The sequence below is a fragment of the Anas acuta genome, chromosome 3 (assembly GCF_963932015.1).
Source record: "Anas acuta chromosome 3, bAnaAcu1.1, whole genome shotgun sequence".
NCBI classification, from domain to species: Eukaryota; Metazoa; Chordata; class Aves; order Anseriformes; family Anatidae; genus Anas; species Anas acuta.
The window spans coordinates 48189267-48208753 of record NC_088981.1 but is presented as its reverse complement, the minus strand read 5'-3'; the positions used below and the strand labels follow the sequence as shown (position 1 = coordinate 48208753).

At 39.0% G+C, this 19487-nt stretch overlaps 2 protein-coding genes across 4 annotated transcripts in view; one reads left to right on the top strand and one right to left on the bottom strand.

Annotated features, from left to right (window-relative positions):
* The window catches only part of SLC22A3 (solute carrier family 22 member 3), a 31470-nt gene extending 26833 nt beyond the window's left edge, over positions 1–4637 (top strand). For both annotated transcript variants that reach the window (XM_068676978.1, XM_068676979.1), the window contains exons 10-11: positions 394–493; positions 1270–4637. In XM_068676978.1, the coding sequence (XP_068533079.1) occupies positions 394–493; positions 1270–1327 (158 nt within the window). In that variant the 3' untranslated portion in view covers positions 1328–4637. The remainder of the gene's footprint in view (positions 1–393; positions 494–1269) is intronic.
* Positions 4638–5622: 985 nt separating this feature from the next.
* The window catches only part of LOC137854034 (plasminogen-like), a 58899-nt gene continuing 45034 nt past the window's right edge, over positions 5623–19487 (bottom strand). For both annotated transcript variants that reach the window (XM_068676976.1, XM_068676977.1), the window contains exons 6-19: positions 19217–19337; positions 18976–19094; positions 18053–18215; positions 17342–17472; positions 16414–16579; positions 15454–15620; positions 14417–14565; positions 12446–12539; positions 10826–10946; positions 9945–10019; positions 9435–9575; positions 8150–8256; positions 7065–7210; positions 5623–5922 (exon numbers count right to left, since the gene is read on the bottom strand). In XM_068676976.1, coding sequence (XP_068533077.1) covers positions 5761–5922; positions 7065–7210; positions 8150–8256; positions 9435–9575; positions 9945–10019; positions 10826–10946; positions 12446–12539; positions 14417–14565; positions 15454–15620; positions 16414–16579; positions 17342–17472; positions 18053–18215; positions 18976–19094; positions 19217–19337 — 1862 coding nt within the window. In that variant the 3' untranslated portion in view covers positions 5623–5760. The remainder of the gene's footprint in view (positions 5923–7064; positions 7211–8149; positions 8257–9434; positions 9576–9944; positions 10020–10825; positions 10947–12445; positions 12540–14416; positions 14566–15453; positions 15621–16413; positions 16580–17341; positions 17473–18052; positions 18216–18975; positions 19095–19216; positions 19338–19487) is intronic.

Genomic DNA, 19487 nt, shown 5'->3' with positions numbered 1-19487 from the left:
GTTCACATTATCTAATCACACTATCTGCACCTGTTGAAGGACATAAAATTTTGATCTTCAAATGATCCCTTTTGGGGTAATTCAGGCTGCAAATGAACCCATAGCCCTCAGGTGTTTTGTTCTGTTTTGGTTTGTTTGTTTGTTTTTTAATAGGTTAAAGTAATTTATCATGAAGGTGCTTTTACAAGCAGGACTAATCAGAAATACATGTTGCATTTTAAACATCTCACTTTAACCCTAATCTGAGTAAGCCTTCCTCAGCTGATAAACCCTGAAAATAAGAAAAATAACACTTTTTTATTGCTTTAACACTTTTACACTTTTTTATTGCTTTAACACAATTGCTATAATACTTTTTTATTGCTTTTTTTGTTTCTTCCATGTCCACTGTAGGTATTCTTGCAGTTGTCTGCGGGATCCTAGTAATGCTTTTACCAGAGACAAAGGGAATCTCCTTACCAGAGACAGTGGAGGATGTAGAGCAGCTATCAAGGTATGATATGTATTTTCTTACTTTTACCCATGTGAGATTTCCTTAGGGTGTCCTCCTCTAACCTTGTCATCTGTCATAAATGATTGATGTGTTTTGAGTGTCAAAGTAAATTCCCTAATCAGGATGATACTATGAGCAGGTGATATTTTCCTCAATTTTCTTTTTCAGTACCACTAAGTCAGGTTGTTAAAAAACAGGAAACAACAACAACAAAAAATTATGGGGACAGGTCCTGTAAATACAGAAAAAAATCTCATAAGGGCACAAAGTTGTCCTGTGCACTTCTGAAAACAGAAAATGATAATGTACAAGGGAGAGGCTGCAAAAGATAGCCTGCAGCTCTCTGGTCAGGAAAACCAGCCCTTACCTCAGTCAAAGCATCAAGTGAGGAAGGGCCTTTGATAATGGGAGCTTTTCCACAGTTTGTGAAGCCACTGAAAAGTCACCTACAAGATGAATTTGTAGCTGAAGAGATATAAACATAGTTTCCCCACTCCTAGGAAACTGCAAGTGAGATTCTTCACTGCGCTGCAGGCATTCAGGGAACACACTGGCTTGCCTGGCAGTAGATTTCTTGAGGAGGTAGTGCCATAGATTAGTGTTTCACAGTGTGGTTTTGGATCCTGCATCAGAAACTTTTCCCCACTTTGATACACAAACATAAGAATAAGGAAACTTTCTATGCTGATAATAAATGTGCCAGTACTGTATCTTCAACTACAACTCTCTTTTCTCTTTTCTTCCACCTTTACGCCCCTCCTCTTCCATTTCTTCAGTCCTTATGGTAAATGCAGAAAGAAAAGGAAACATCGGGACACCAACTCTTATATTTGATCTTTGAAGGATGGCATTGAACAAAGAACCACGTTCCCACACTGGGAATTTATTCTGGCACTTTGCTGCCACTTTGAAGTTTGCTGCAGAGTGTGGATGAAAATGCATGTTCTTCTTCTAAGTGTAATGACATTCAGAACAAGCAGTGTATTTTTCTGTAAATATGGAATAAATTTGTTTTTTTCTAAGTGCTGTTTCCAGAAAGGGAATATTCTTTGGTTTAGGTAGAACAGATCTGCTTAAAAAGATGCACTATCTAGCTCAGTGAGCTCTTATTTATTTATTTGTATATTTGAGCCATTTGTTTACTTCTATTGTTAGCATATACCCTTGGGTGAGGACAATTGGAAATGGTAAGAATTGGATGACTTTGGGGAAGAGAGGATGAGTATTTGAGCCCATTCTCCTTAGCCCTTGGAGAATCTGGATAGAGAAGAGAAGACATCTTGTGAGGGAGGGTGCTAGTGAGGGCAGACCTTTCTCAGGTCAGGAGGATGGGACCAGGAGATCCTCACCCCAGTCTGCTCCTATCTCCCACTGACACTCTGTGACAAAAGCCCTGCCCATTAAAGTTCTTTCTTGAATGTGGCAGCACTCCTCTTCCTCCTCTCCTGTTATGTGGCTGTGACAGGGCATTAGCTCTGCAGGTCAGATCATCCAACTGCCCACCACTGCCTCCTTCCAGGCCCTGTTGGGGTTCATGTGCCAGATATGCTGATTTTTTTTTTTTTTTTTAAATGTTCTAAGCTACAGTCTCTGTCCATTCCTGCAAACCAAATCACCTCACTCTGACAAGGGCCAAGCTGACTCCCAGAGCTGCTCTTCTTCACACCATTAGCCATCTTTCTGCCTTGGGGATAAGTTATCTGGGATGCTGACGGCGACGTTTAGCTGTCTTGGGAAAATGAGCAGGGACAAGACAAGAAGTTTGATTATGGAGGGAAGTGTTAACTGGACCCAGTTGTTTGAAGCTGACCTGTAGCAAGTGTTTGGATCTGTGGCTCTGCAAGCAGACAGCTGGCACAACCTGCCTTTGTTTTGGTTCCTGTGAGCTTCTCCACCAAGTGTTGGGTCCTGGCCAGAGCCAGACAGTCAATACAGTGTCCTTACGGTGAAGGACCTGAGAGTGGCATCCAAATGATATACTGTTAACAACGGAGAATTAAACCAAAGAAAGACATTGAGCTGTAGTAGAGGGATTTATTAGCTCAGAACAAAATATTTGGCATAGGCAAATGTAGGAATGGGTTTTAAGGCTTCATAACACAAATAAGTGATGCTAACATTAAGGTCAGTGCAGCTGAATGACTACTGCTGCAGTCTTATCATCTTAAGAGCACAAAAAGACTGCTGTGCATGGGGATTTCCTATGGTGAGGAGTATAGCAGGCATTTCAACAGTTCCTGGCTCTCCCTCCCTTTTCCCAGCAACTGCCCATACCACCAACCATGCTGGAGGAAAACAGGATCTATGTTAGAAATCTCAAATTAAAGTTTGCATGCTTTGAATAGTTAGCAATGAAGGTCTGTCTTTCAAGACTATTCTTAATTTCCTCCGAGGCATAGCTGGAGGTCAATAGGATGCTTAGCAAAAGTCAGTAGTGATTGGAAGGTATGAAACTAAATGCATGTGTCATAATGGCAAATTGGTGATTAGCATATGACCTGAAATTGGAGTTACTGGTGTGAGAGGGACACTCCTCCTACACCAATGCGATCATCCTCTGGCAGCTGTAAGCTCCCCAGGGCTGTCTGGCAGAGACCAGCCCTGAACTGGAAGCCATGGGTTTGCACTGCCCTGGTGCAAACCCTGGGCAAACCCACTGCTGTGTCTCAGTGTGGGGTGGGAGCACACACCTCAGCCCTGGCTTCTGAGCAGCTAGCCAGACCCCACTGGCCCTTGGGAGGCATGGGGAGGTGCTCAGATGTGATGCTGGATGAGCTAAGCCTCCATTTTCCCTTTAATGCTTCTCCTTCATGAATTTTGTTTTATTTTTTATACAGTTTCTTAGACATTGCAGCAGTCTGGGAAGGACGGTGAAGGTCATTCAAAGCTATAATTCATTGACGAACTAATGTCAATATTATTTGCCAGCTGTTGCTGTTTGTAGATGACTGAAAGGTGCTTGAGAAGTGAGAGGGGTGAAGGCTCGTTTCTGGCCTGTTGGATTGCGCTTTGTTTTGCATAGCACCATACATTGCTTGGAAGAGGATACAATGTATGTAAACTAACTAGGGGCAGTGTCAGAAGATTAAATTTATTTATGTTATAAAAATTCATTATGTAGAGAATATCAGAAAAAAGGCTGTGTATGTGTTCTGACTTTAATACAGTAATAATGAATGCCAACAGAAGGTCTAAATTCAGGACAAGTTTATATTCAGTAATGGCTCCTGTGCTAACTCTTACCCATAACATGTAGATTTTGTAAGATGGAGAATCCTTCTGTGTCTGTGTGAATTTGGGCTGCCCCTTGAAGGTTGTGAAAAGGGTTAGCACGACCAGGTGATGACGGGGTTACACAGCTTTGGGTGAGTGGCAAACATTGCCAGCTTTAGTTGTCTTGCATGTGATAGACACCTCATTCTAGAAGCTCAGTGAATGATGTGATCTGCATAGCCACCAACAGATCGCCTTACCAATGCCAAAGAAACAAGTTCAACATAACCATTGGAACCCGGGAGCTAACTTCCTCCTGTCTGCAAAACGTTTCCTTAGACCAACAAACAGGTGAATATGCTTTTTAGTCCAAATGTGTCCCTGTCCCAAAATTTGCCTTCATCTAGTAATGAAGTAACTTCATTCAACTAGTAACTTCAACTAGTTTCTGCAAATGGTTAGTATTAAGTACAATTAGTGATAAGTAGTGATATATGTTGCCATTGACACTCTCATAGAAGGAAAAGATCACAATTTGCACAATTTACATGCTTTAAAGTGTTATCATTTAGGTGGGTTGTGCATAGCCTTTCAGGCATGTCCGGACATTTCTAGCCAGACTATAATCTCCCATTACAGTCTACGGGAGAAAAACAAACAAACAAAAACCAACAAAACAAAGCAAAACAAAAAACTGCTAGAATGCAACGCGTCTTCTCCATGGGCACTTGTTCTTGGGGGAAGCCATGGAAAATGTGAATGCATTTCTAGGGGGGTGACATGATTCACAAACAGCAGGAACTTATTGGACAACTGAAATCAGTTCTTTTTATGATGTGTTTTGGGAGGAAGATCTCTTTTTGGACGACAGAAAACAGACAATAGATGAAGAACAAAGAAAAAATAAAAAATGTAAAATGAAACATAAAATCCCCATAATGGAAAGAGAGGTAACTTCTGAAATGCTTCATGGTTCAGAAATTTGTCATTACTTGGCAGAGAGACCAGGAGAGCTTTTTCCCCTAGTGTGTATAACTGCACATGTATATTCAGCAGATCAGCATTGAATTTTGGGGGTCTTTTCTGGTCTTTTCTTCCAAACATCAAGAACAAATTTGCCATTATAGCACCACATAGAAGTAGCTGTATTTTAGGAGATGTTGGTCTAGGGGAACAGATTTCATTTCCTGTAACCACAAGCCTGTGTACTTCCTTTTCTTTTAGAGAAAAAAAAAAATACAAGTAATGATTATACAGTAAAACAAAGTTAGTGAAACAAGACTGGTACAATGGACAATGAAAGTTTATAATATGTTACATGCATTGTCATTACTTGCTATAGTGATTGACATCAGCTATTTCTTTGTCTTCACTATGGGCTAACTTTGTGGTCAGGGTTTTTTTTATTCACTGTTTTATATCTTTGATGGAACATTTGTACTTCTGCTGACACATATTTATATGTCAATAAAAAATATGAAAATACAAACCAATTGTGTTTGCTTCTTTTTCTTCTGTTCTATGTATTTAATGCTATCAGAAATATCTAATAAAACTTCACAGGCATGAAAGACAAATACAGTGAGTTTCTTCTTTGTTTTGTGTCCCTGAATTGGTAAAAAGATAAACCAACTCATATAAAATGAGAAGTATTCTCCTTTTTTCCTTTGCTTGAGACAGGACATCTTGGGAAATACAACCTCAGAAGAAAAAGTCATTGTAGAGTCTCATATAAGATTGAAATGCAGGTGTCCAGTTCCAGTTGATGTTGTTTTTTTGACAAGTATTTCAAAGGTGGGTAGGTCTATTGTCAGACATAGCAAACCACAGAATATACAGAAGGAGGGTAACACACCATCAGTTGGGTTTCTTGGCAATAAACATTAACTTGTATCAATTTTAAATGGATGATCATATTTATTTTACTTTTTTTTTTTTTTTTTTTTTTTTTTTTTTTTTTTTAAGGAATGATTGTAGCTTTAATATTGCACTTGGAATCTTGTAATTTCTAATGTGCATACTGCTTTCCAGGAGAGGGCAGTCCAAACCCAGTATCAGTTGTTTTCCATTACACTCCTAATCCAAGGAATATAATTAGAAACTCGAACATAAACTCCAGGTTTCATGGGTTGGGCACAGCCAAGGCCCCAAGAAGTGACTCCATGTTGGACAAATTTATCTTGGTCCAGACAGACTAGAGGTCCTCCACTGTCCCCCTAAACAGAGTGAGAAAGAACAGAATGAAAGACCAGTGTGCAAAGCATGGCACTCTTACAGGAGGCACAGAAATATCTTTTGCATGAGAGGTCTTCACATGTTATAAGAAAGCACTGGAGCTTTAACCAGAAAGGAGCTTTCTAACACATATTGTAAAGTTATCTCTTCTTGTCAACTCTTCTAGTCAAATAAATGTCAACATCAGGAATCTTACTGCCCTTAGTAACTGTTAATCTGTGCTTCCTTCCTCAGTCTGTTCTCTGAGGTGTTTACAGCTTCATGGTCAGAGACCAAGTGAGTGCATACATTCAAGACATAGTTATTAAGACGTGAATGCACATCCCTCAATGGCTTGCTTGACCATCACTGTACTTGTGAATAGGGTAGCTGTGCTGCATTGGCAGTGGTGTTGACTTGCCTACTGAGGCAGGCAATCTGATGGTTTTGGACTTCTTTCCAGAGTCATCTCTACCTTTTCAGGGAAGAAAAGTCTCCAGTTTTATTCAATATGTTAACCATTTCTAAGCCTTTTCATGCATTTAAATAAACCAAAGAACTAAATTTCAAAACAGAATTCCGGAGAAGCCTTCATGCTGTGCTTGTGAGATATTATGAGCTATTGCCAACCATATTCTTCCTTTTCAGCAAAAGGAAAGTTCAGCATGAAGATTGCTTCGCATGTAGTGACTTGCACAGGCATTGATGCTTGGTAATTAGTTGTTCCTTTGGCCTTTGGTGTGCCTAAATGGCAGACTCCACTCTACTGATCCTTTAATGCTAACTGGGATGACTTGGATTGTTAACTTAGCTACAGTATTGGAGCTAGTCTAACTGAGACAAACAAAGTGGTCTGGAAAAACATCAGACCGTTAGTCATTCCAGGCTGGTTTCCATACACCTGGCTCAAGCTGCCATGTATTTCCATTTGCTTTGTAGTTCAGAAGTATCTGAAAAATTACCTGCCCCGCTTCCTAGCAGCATATGAAGGAGCAAGGAAAGAATAGAATCCACATGAATTTTTCAGCTCTTAAACCAAGTGGTGTGGCAACATCCTGAGGCTAATTTTAAGCCTCTAAGGAACAGAAGGCTATCTGATCTGAAAACCTTTACAATAAAAACTGATACTCATAGAATTTCTTACCTGGCAGCTATCTGTACCTCCATGAATATTCCCAGCACACAGTTCATGACTTTTGACTTTCCCATTCAAAAATTCAGGGCGGTTGCATATTTTATTCTCAATTACAGGGAAACCAGTTTCTTTTAAGTAGCCATCACCACCAGTTCCTTTGCAAATGAACAATATATATTAAAATAATAATAAAAAAACCAGCATGATGAATGACAAAGGCAAATGAGCATCTCTGCAAAACAACATTGTGATAGGAATAAGCAGTAAAATAAGTGTAGCATTTGTGCACTATGCACATACTTTCCATGTATAACATAGAGTGATTCCAAAATCAGTAAGTGTTATCAGCATCATGGCACTTATAATCCTCTAACACCCACCAAAATCCACATTGCTCTGCTTGCCCTTACTGTTCCAACAGTAAATCCATATGGATTCAGTACCCACAATATTTGGGGGAGTCATTCCCAAGCCATTTTATTTGTCAGTATCTGAGAATTTCTCTCTGTGGAAGAAAGCAGGTAGGAAGTAGGCAATTGAAAATGGCATGATGGGCAGAAGCAAGGAGGCAGAGAAGATAAGATGCTCTTCTCAGACAAGACAAAGTAGGAGGTGTGAAAATGTGAGCATGTTTATATTTGAGTGAGACCTTCCGAACAAGGCTGGTTGGGAGAAAAATCACTGGAGAGAATGAGCAAACTGACTTCATGTGATTAAGAAATAGCCTAAATCTAGAAAAACTTTCCTTCTGACTGTGTAAAAGAACACTTTGAGGAAAAGCACAGTGGACTTAGAAATAAGAGTAAATATGTCCTTAGGTCTGTTTCTCCTCTTTTAGTACTTGTTTAGGGAGTTTCAATTTACATCAGTCTGAGTGATTTAGGAGAATCTAAATCAGGAGACATTGGAAAGAAAAGCAGTACCTGATGAATTGTGATGAAGCATCATAGAATTATAGAATCATCTAGGTTGGAAAATATGGACGCTTACAAGCTCTTTTTTGAGTGTTTTTGGCACACAGTGAATGTATTTTGGACACAAGTCTATACCCAGCTCCAAAAATGGAGCTTTTAGGTGTGTTAATTCTGTCTCACCTTTTGTATCTCCCCAACCTGTCACATAGCACTCCTCTCTTCCTCCTAAAACAGAATTTTCTTTAGGCAAGCAAACTGGGATTACATGATTATTGATGATTGCTGGGCTGAAAGAAACAAACAAAACACTTATTCAGGAGCAATCATTAAAGCATTTATCCTTCATAGTATCCTTCAGTTTTCTAAAGAGATTTTATACAGTCAGCCCTTTTTTTTTTTTTTTTTTCCCTTGAAATCCTAAGCTTCAGGTAAGTGTTTTTTGTTGGTGGTGGTAGTGTTTTTTTTTGTTTTTGTTTTTTTTTTTGTTTTTTTATTTCCGAAGTGCAAAACCACCTTTATTGTAGGCTATAATCCCACAGAACATGATACACAAAAGGAAGAGATTTGAAATGGAGAACAGTTAACTTCAGACATTAAAAAGAAACAAACAAACAAAAAATAAATCCAAGAGAATGTGTCTACGTAGGCTAATGAACAGATAGCAAAGCCTAGCTAACTTTGCTCTCCATCCAGTCTGACCATTTATAAGTCACTTTCAAACTGGACACTGTTAGCATAAAGCAGAGTCCGAGTCCATCTGACTTACCTTTGGGTGCAGCTTCTTAGCTAGGCTCCATTAAGAAGCCACATTAATTGTGCTGTGTTTTGGATTTGCATTACACCACTGGAAATAAAAGTACAAGCACAAAATATTCATATCAGCTTGTAGCTGTATAGGTGTATGCCTCTTGATTGCACGGCATGTTGGAGAGAGTTTCATACCAATGGAAATATATGCAAGCAGGGCCAACCAAAGGTATTGTATCAAAAGTTCATACTACTTTCCTGCACAGAGGACAACTACTGGAAAAAATCCCCTCACTCTATCATGGAAAAAGTATGGGTTCACATATATTAACATTGCAGCTTTCAATCCTCATTACCTTACCAAAGTAGAAGTATGTAGGGAGAGACACGCAGCGAAAGCTCTTCTAGGCACAACCTCCATCTACTCTGCTGCCTCCACCTTGCCTCACAATGGCTGGCACCAAGCACATTGCCAGCCTGTGTCACCATCCCTAGTCATCCTCCCCTCCCAAAGTAGCCCCTTCCCTTTCTGAAGCCCTGCAGCTGAATCACCCTGCTTTCCACTGGAGTTTCTGCAGAAAGGGAACAAAGAGAGGGCCACAGCATGTAAAGAAATATACATTTCAATGACACCCCCAACCAACCACTATTTAGTCAAAATAGAGGCACACCAAAACTGTCCTGTCAGAATGAAGGAACACTTCAGGTGAAATTATACCTCTTCAGTTTTAGTAGAGCAATGTCCACTCTGTGTGGTTCCTTGAACAATTTCTCAACATCTATTTTCTGCACTGATGACTCCAATGCTCTTTCTCTGTGTAATCCAAGATATACTTTATATGCAGATGGCCGTGATGACCTATTGGAAATGATTGCACACAATGAGCTGATGAATGCACACCCAGGAAGTAGAACTCTTATGACACTGTTGGGCACCTTCTGCTATCAAAAGAAGAAAAGTAAAGCCAGCTTTGGCATAAGCTTAGTTTTGTAATCCTTTATTATGGCCTACAAAATCAAACCTTGCTGGAGAAATTTATCACTTCTCACTCCTTGTTTTTCAGTCAAAACTCTGCTTTAATGAATGACGAATAGCCTTGGCCCAATTCTTGTATGTGCAAGCTGAGTAGAGAGACAGCTCAGGTTGGTTATTGGGCCCATTTTGTTTCTCCTCTTATTTTTTATCTCATATTATTGAATTCTGATGCAGATTACGATGGATACTTACTTTTCTAGGCAGTGAGCAGCAGTAAGAACCCACTGTGGATCTATCAGAGTTCCCCCACAGAAATGCAGGCCAAAACTGTAATACAGCAGAAATTAAGGTTTAAGGTGGGCAAGTCAATTGCACATCACTGCAGTTCATCAGTTAACCCTTCTAGCACAGCCTTTACAAACTGAAGCTCTTATTCTGCATTTTTATTAGGAATCAAACACTTAACTTTCCTTGAACAATATTTCTTACAAGGACAGTAGTGTTGTGTAGACATTTTTACAAAAACAGCATTATTATTATTATTATTATTATTATTATTATTATTATTATTATTATTATTATTATTATTATTATTATTATTATTATTATTATTATTATTATTATTATTATTAACCAGCGTTTTTATTAGTGGAAAGCCTTATGCACACAGATGTATACTTTTTTAGAGATCATGGCTTTTATCCAGCTCTGATCCCAGTCAGAAAGCTTTGGAACTGGCCTTGACTCCTAAACAAGATCTGTAGTAGCTATTAATTTAAATTGTTTCCTCTCCTTGTAGGATACTGACTCTACAGCAGGATATAATAACAGATTTAACTTCTTTCTTCCTTTTAGTGAAATAACAGCATTTTTCAAATTAGCAATTGTGCCTATTCTATAGGTATTTATCACAAAATAAGAGTATTCTGGGTTATCTAAATTACCTTCTAAAAGCTTATCAAACAATCTAATTTAGAATTCTCAACTTTTAATTTGGAGGCATTTAAGCCTTCTACAGTTTTTAAATGCAAATTAAGTTTTCCCTTTGAGTGTTGCAACCATGTACAATAACATCCTGTGAGACGCAAAAGTTTCTTGATTGTAAAGTCTAGTGTAATGGTGAATGGCTATACCTTGTCCGGAGACTGATTTGCCAGGGCCAGGAGTGAGGATGTGAAATACACCCAGCAACAATCCTTTGAGCACACAACTTTTGTTTGACCTTGGATTTCCCACACTCATACTGAGCAGGAGCTACAGAATAAGAAAAAAAAAAATCCCTATGAGGAACTTTGGAGTATTTGCTATATGTATTCACTCTGCACTCAGAAAACTAGAAGTTGAACCTCTTATACTTATCTCTTCAGGTTTTGATCTGCCGGCAGTTATATACTACATACCATCTATGTTTTGTTAGGTTACCTTCACCTGCCACACTTAAAAAAGTCTGGTATTTTTTTTTCTCATATGATTCTTGGTTTTTTAGCAAAATACACGATTAAAACTCCAATGAGGTAGAAAAAAAAAAAAAAAAGGAGTGGAGGGAAGAAGAAAAGAGAAAGAAGAAATAAATTCTCCCAACATCTTTAAATGTATTCTTACAAATGACAGCAACGTAAAAGCTGCAGAGCCAGCTGTATTCAAACTAATCTTAGTGGTAAAGCACATGAAATTCAATCCCTGTCTCTGTGAAAAAAAATATCTGTCCACTCTTATGCCAGGCTTCAGATGTCTCGGAACTATTCAAAAATGGCAGATTTTATTTAGTCATGGAAAACTGACTCTTAACAACATGGCATATAGATTTGTTTTTGTCAGCAAAAGGAACTAAATAACGAAGCTGAAAGCAAAAGCATGTTTCCTCTGCTTTTTAAGTGAACAACAACAAAAAAAGTACTTTAGAAACTGGATTCTCAAATGAAGACAATAATCACTTGAAAATGCATTTTTTCCCCTACAAGTCCCCGCCCAACACTTTCAAGGCAGTAGTACTTTATAGTTACGCTATGTGCAAATTATAGAGCATCTTATTCTTGTTTGTTCCGTTTTGGGGTCTTGATCAGAGGTATATAAACATATAAGCATATTTTCTATTGCTTGCAGCTGAGAGGGTAAAGCGTCAAGAAAGTCACCCTTGTTTTGAGTGGGAACTATTTCCTGGCCTGGCTTTTGTTGTGATGGACATGAAAGGATTTGAAATCAAAATGCCGTAAAACATTATGGCTATCTACATTGTTACACCACCTCATTCAGAGTTCTGAACTGCTTTATTAATAGTGAACAAGACAAGGGAATTTGGTTAAATACTGGGGGCCAGAAGAGGGACAATCTATTTTACATCCAGGTCAGAACCAGAGTCACATGAGCAGGGGATGCAAAAATTTTGCTGAGATGAGTATCCCTTGTTCAGCCTGGCCACACACATCTTATGACTCAGTTGTGCCAGGTGACCAAGCAGGAACAGGGACAATTTCTGCAGGACAGCCACACTTTGAAATACCTGGCAAAACCCCCATGGGCTTCAGTGTGCTCCAGGAAAATCTTGTGCTCTGCTTGGGGTTTCTGAGGAGTAAGCACTACTCTTAAGAATTCAGACACTAGTTTCAAGCATTACTTCCCCACAGCCTTAATCTTTCTAAAGCTATTTCACTGTCTTAGAATAGTCTTTCAGATTAATCACTGAATGCTCTCCAGAGGCCATAAAAGATGGTCATATAAGAAAGAGAGACACTAGTCTTTAAAGGAATAATTACGGCACTTGGGAATGTCACAGTATTCCCAGGCTTTTCTTGGGTCTGTTGTGTAGCACCAAGGTCCATTCACATCTCCATCAGGATTCCTGCAATACTGTAACAAAGAATGAAGATACAGCTATTAAGAAGAAGAGGGAGAAAAAAAATCTAATGCATGTTTCAGAATAAAATCAAATTAAATTTGGGAAATAAATTTCAATTCCTTCCTGATAAATGGTTTCTATTTCATTAAAAAAAAAAAAAAAAGTGTAATTTTTCTGTTTTCTGTGTGAGTTTTAAAAAAGATAGTAAAAACAAAATCTCTTCAACTGTCTCCTGGCAGCAAGCTTCTCTAGAGCAAGCTTGGATTTCTGACCTCTCAAGAAATGTAGGAGATCTTGACCTAGAGGTTTTCTGAAGCACTAAATTGTCTACTCCTACTTCCATTGTAGTTAGCAGGAACAGCAGTGTCGGCTCTGAGGTCTTTTCACACCCACTCTGTTTTCATGACTGTGTGGTAAGTAGGTATTGTGTAAGGTGATCTTGCACAACTTAGTGTTGCCTATGAGTCCCAGGGGCAGGGGTGTAGTGTTCACCCACACACGTAGGGTTTTGAGTTAGCTGAATTACTGTGTAGGGTTCACAGGCTGTGCTGACGAATCTCCATCAGCAGATACGTCATACAGTTGCAAGCTCTCACATGGAAGCATGCAAATTTAGGCAGTGTCATCTCAAATCAAATCCCACCATCTGCACATGCCTTTATTGACCACCCTAAAAGACAGAAAGCAAGACCACTCAGCCCTGCAGTAGCATTTCACTCCTACAGGCTTAACACAGTCCTGGTCTTCCAGAACATCTTCACCCTCTGTGCCCTGCCCAGAGCTAGCATTCAGTAAGTAATGCAGACAGAAGGGGAGATGGGGTATAGACAGAGACAGACTGCCACATTGCCCACAGAAGTTAGAAACAAGAAAAGAAAACAGTTTGAGCTCCTGGACTCTGATTTCCCATTGTAGTCTCCTCTTTATTTAAGAAATTCTACCAGGTACTTTTCTAGTTATAGAAGAAACTATACTCTTGAATTATAACCCATGCCTTAGAAAAAAGGAGAGGATAATTGCTTCCCTTCTACAAGAGTCCCTACTAATTACTGTATGCAAGTGCCAGATTGAGGATCTGCAGGTGAGCAGATTTTCATAGAGCATTCCCCCAGTCTGAGCTGGAATTCAATAGAGGCTATGTGACGCTATCAGAGAAACGGCTAAAACAAGCTCTAAAGCCATGTACCTGGAAAAAAAAAAAAATCAAGCTGGCAGAATCAAACAAACTCTTTATGTCACATTCACAGCTAGCCACAAACTGGACAAGCATTGTATGTGGGATGTTACAAGCTGGAAACATACAGCTGGAAACATAAAATCTTTTAATGGGTACACATGTTAAGACTAGAGATAAAGTTTAGAGATGGAAAATGAGTTACAGAATGGGTCAGAAGCATGTATATCCTTGCATGATGGGCTTCAGCAGAAGTTGGAGGGCTTTGTAGGGGGAGGGAATTAGTAAAGGTTTAGGGCTGCAATCCATCATGTATATATCTCAAGGAACTTGGACTGAACACTGAACCCCCCACATCTCACCTGTCACTCTTGACACTGAAACCTATGACCCTGGTGTATATTTTTGGCAGAGGAGGCAGAGGTACTGCCCACAGACCAACTCCAGATAGTCCTCAGCAGTGGCGAGAAGCAAATGCTGATCTGAAGCCCTTTGACTATGCTTCAAAAGCATTTGGTGTTGCTGCTGGGATCTCTGTGTGCTCCGATGAAGAACAGACTGATCATGTCAACATGAATTAACGTGATCAGGTTCTTGGATTGAACTGAGGAAAACAAATCAATTTACAAAGACCTGGCATGAAATGCTTGCTCAGGGGCCATGAAAAGGAGGAAAAGATCAATGACAGCAAGTATTAAATGAGCAGCTGCTTACGTTGTTTTCCAGGCCTGCTTCTGGATGAGTCAAGGGAGTGAAATAGTCATGGCTGTGTGGTCTCTGAGATCTCCAATCTTGACAAGTCCTGCCCCTTGCAGTTTTCGCTACTGTGCCACGGTAATCTTTACCATTTCCATTAATGCATTCTGTGAAGAAAAAGGAAAAGGAAATGACTGTTATGATTGTCAGCTGTGAGCTATTGTGCCACATCCATTCTTGATGGTGGTGTAGCAGAAATAAATTTGAAGAAATATTATTAGGACTTATATGTCCTACTTAATATGTGTACATGGAAAGGAGGACAAAGTAGTGTCAATGGACTCTAGCAGTCATATTTTAATTTGCTTGCATTTGAAAAGCTTTCTTCATGATTATGAAAGCTATAAATCAAAGAAGCTTAGATTCAGTGACCCCTTCTGACTCCAGAAGCTGGGACCACAAAGGCCATGCGCTCATGAAGTCTTTTCCTTATAGGCACTGATACCTGTTCATCACCATGTTTTACAGTACATAAAAGGCAGTAATACATAGTCATCCAAAATTACTAGTTTTGAACCTGAAAAACAGGACAGAATAAAAAAAAGAAAGCTGGATACAGCAAAATTGTATCTGAACTGAATTCAAAAGGCTAGCTGTCGTCTGGTAGGAAATGGAGCCCTGGAGATATGGCACAGGAAAAGATCTTCTTGGAACAGTTTCCAGCAAAATGCCATGACCTCCATATTTGTTGTCACTGCTAGCAGACCTCCCACCAGAATGTATAGACTACCAGCCATTTGTTTCCTTGTGTTTTCAATATTGCCTGATATCACAGATGAAAGATCCTATATTAATCTAAAATTGAATACAGAAACTATCCTCCTATAAAATTCTACAAGAAAGTTCATTAAGTGATGAGAGTGGATGAGGTATTATATTAAATTCTGTAATTATTTAGAATTCTCTTTAATTCTCACTAAATTCTATGACTTTTGCATAAAAAGCAACTTGTTTTTTTCTGTTATTTATTTTTCTGGAGCAGAAATTATTCTCACCAGGATCTGGTTCCAGAGTTGTCTGAGGAGGTTTCGGTAGAGTGATTTGTAAATTGTCATCACACTTCTTCAGGTTGCAGTACTCCCATCTCACACCTGGGTCAGTGGTGTAGCACCACGGCCGGCTGTCAGCATCTGGGTTTCTGCAATAATTCTGCCTCAGGTCCCTACAAATGCAAGCATATCATATGCCCATCCATGCCACAGGTCTGAGAAGAACTTGAAAGAATATTTAAGAAAGCAGGACTGGAACAGAGATAGTGCATATCTTTTATCATGTACAATGTCGACCAGATATCTTATTTCCAGCATAAGGAAATCAAGAAAAAAGAAAATAATTTTGAAATTAAAATTTAATTATGAAAGAAAATTTAATTATGACAAGTACTTATTCACTGTTGAAGGCATATACTACTAATACTGTTTACAAATCCAGATAAGTAAATGCAGGTATGTATATTAAAGTTCTAATTCTTTTTGCTTTTCTAAATATAGTAATAGATTTTAGGAAGACATATCTTTTTAAATTTCAAAATAAATAAATACTAAGTGTTAGGAATAAGAAATTCACTCATCCGTTCCACAAAACTCTAATGAACTGCAGACTAGGAAGCAAAAACTTAAATTCAGGAATAAACTAATGTATAGAAATGGTTTGTTTCACTATAAGGAAAAGTTTATGAAAATTTTTAATTTGTTTAAAAGCAATATAGAAACAGTTAACAGTCTAAAGCATAATAGTAACAACTGTGTTTTGTTTCAAGATGATATTAAAAGATAATCTTTCCATATTAAAAAAAAAAAAAGAAAAAAAGAAAAAAAGAAAAAAAGGAAGGAATTTTTATCAAGTATGCTCCCTTGCCAACTTTAAAATCACTGTTGTTTAAAGGTGCTAAAAACAAAAATATGTTTATGAGTGGTCATTCGTGAAGGAAGCATGAAAATGGGAAATACACATACGCATTTGGGAACCGGTCTGACGTTTTATTGTGACGGTGTGGTGACATTGAGTTCCAGGCCTGACATTTCTTTCCTGTGACAGTGAAAGACGTTGTGCCACGATAACTCACACCATTGCCTCGATAGCACTCCTCAGTAACTTGAGCTTGCTCAGGCCCGTCAACAGCTGTAGTGAATAATAGAAACGCTTCCTTTGAATCTTTATACTTGGATATTTATATGTGAACACAGAAAGCCAACAGAAGACAGCAAGCCAGAATACTTCACTGACTGCCACAGCATGCTCCTTGTAACAAAATCTTTCTCAAACTGTAGATCAAAAAGACTTTAAAATGTTTGTGAAATTTCATGATATGCTGGATTTAAAGCACTTGTACATCAATTATACTGTCACACATGCATATTTATTTCAGCTAAGAATCAAAATATTCACACGTGGATCAAGATTTCTGCAGACTAGGGGAATGTCTGTGACTACCATACATTTGCACATGAAATAAGCCTACTTTCTGTAAGGAGAATATCCTTTTGATTACTTCTAATGAAGCCTAGGTACAGTGCTTATAGATTGCCTTAGGTTTTCCTTTGAACTCAATTTGTAATGAACTTGCATGTAAAGCTAATTAATTTTTCCATGGAACATTTAAAATTTAGAAGTGGAGCGAACCACCCTCCGGTAAAAGACAAATACCGCTGTTACTGTAATTTTTCCCAAGTTGGGTCAGTAGGTGGCTTAGTACTTTCTCTGCACTTCTCCATCAGACTGAACATACTAGCCCAGGCTCCACACCGGGCTCAGGAATTCAACTACTAGATAACATTACTGAGAGTTATAGCAATGATACAACTCAGCAGAGGGCCACCTAAGGTTTTTTGGAATAAAACTCAACAACACTTCCCTACTTCAGATGTCTCCCATTGTTCTTACCAGCAGTGTCTTGCTCTACTCCATCACAGGAGGGAATGGTGCAGTATTCCCACCGCGCAGTTCTGTTGGTGGTGTAACACCATGGCATCTTCTCACCATCAGGGTTTCTACAGTAGTTTTCCTCTAAATTCCTGAAACAGAAAACATGGCTAAGTAAAGCCGCTCATGGAAGCCTGATAAAGGTTATGAACAAGGAGGGAATGTATATTGCTGCCCAGTTTACTGCTGTATTTACATCTGGGTAACTGCTATAAGCATTTACTGATGCCATTTACTAGATGAATAATTGCAATGCACTGATGTTTTGGATGTGCTAAATCAGACACCTGCTGGATGAGTAGATGATTTGAGGATTGTACTTCATGTAATACTTTGAGGCCAAGAACAGTGCAGCAGAAAAATAAAGTATCTAGTCATAAGCAAGTAATAATTACTTTCCTATTTTACATAGTCTTGCTCAAGCAACAATACAGTAAAAGGATGAACTGAAGAGGGAAAAAGATAATTAAGCAGAGCTTTAAAGTCAGAAGAGGACATGCTAGTACCCAAAACCAAGAAGTGAATAAAAATAGGAAAATGTGTGAAAAAACAACTGAAAAGATGATTGGCACTGGTGTAGCTTAAAGACTGCAACACAGTTGAAGAAAAATGAAGTCATTCTGCGCCTTGATACTTCTCATGGGCAGCAAATACAGGAGAGGTTTCACTTACTTGCAGGGATAGTTTTCAGGAGTGCGGGCATGTCTGTGAGGAGACTGAGAGCTCCAGTGCTGACAGGTATTTCCTGATTCAGTAACAGATATCGTGCCTCGATAGTCTTCTCCTCTTCCTGATAGGCACTGACGTCCTGGTGCAGGTTCTGGTGGGGGTGTTGCTATTGCAAAGTTAAACACAGAGTTTTACTAGGTCAGATTTATAGCTTTCCTGGCAGATAAGGTTTAAAGACCAAAATGTTTGGGAAGTCCAAAATGTACAGAAAATATCTACAAATATTTTCTTATCTTCTTTGTCTTTAATTTTAACATTTTCACAAGCAGCCACATGGTCCCTTAGCTGTAGTCAGGAAACAGCACAACAAAGTGTTAGCAGCCCCATCAGAACACGACTGGAAAGTGAGCAAATGGTAATATTGTGAAGAAAACTGGGGTGAAAGTGGCACATCAGATATAGGTGTTGATGCAAACATAAAAGAGGTGTACACTAACTGGTGAGAGTCAGGGGCGACAAGGATGATGTCTGGTGAGAAGCCACCAGTATGGTGGCAAGGCCAGGCCTTCAGGGGAAAAGGAAATTGAACCAGAAGTGAAAAACAAACAAACACAATAAACATAGAAGTTTTTCGGAAAGAATGAAACTACCATCAAAAAGGGAACACAGAAGGAATATCTGTGACAGAAATCTTTACACTCAAAAGAGCTATCAGAGGCTCATTTCAAGGTAATTTCTTTCTATTATTTTTTTTCTTACTTTCCTGTTTCTTTTGAGTTAAAAGTCAGTGTTTCTAATTCTTTCCTCTTTTTTTTTTGTGGGGTAGGGTGGGGCGTGGCTCTTCTGTTTGTTCTAGCTCTTTACACCACCCTGAACAGAAGGTGTCTAGATGTATTCGTGTCTAGAACTCTGTAAGTCAGACTCACTGCAACGAGGAATGTTACAAAATTCCCAGCGTTTATTCGGGCTGGTAGTGAAACACCAGGGCCGGGGTTCACCATCAGGATTACGGCAATAATTCATCTTCAGGTTTTTCTCTGGAAAACTGAACAGGAAAAAAAAATAAATAAAGTCACTAATGGCTAGCTGTATTAATTAGCCTGTCTGGGGCAGAGTGGTCTTCAGGCCACCTCGATGATAAACTTCTCATCACAGAGTCTGACTCACTTTTCAGGGAGGTATCCATGAGAGTGAGGTTGCTGGGAGTCCCAGCGCTGGCACTCAAGTCCAGATGCTGTTGTTGAAACTACTCCTTGATAGTTTTCTCCACTGCAGTGCATGCACTCCACTGTAGGAACAAGGCAGAATGAAGACAAGAGAAACAGAAAATTCCTGTGAACTGATCCATAAACATTCACACTCACCTCACTTGACAATCAAGAGTCTAATCAGAACCCATGGCTGAAAGTCAGACTTTTTTTGCAAAGTAAAAGCTACG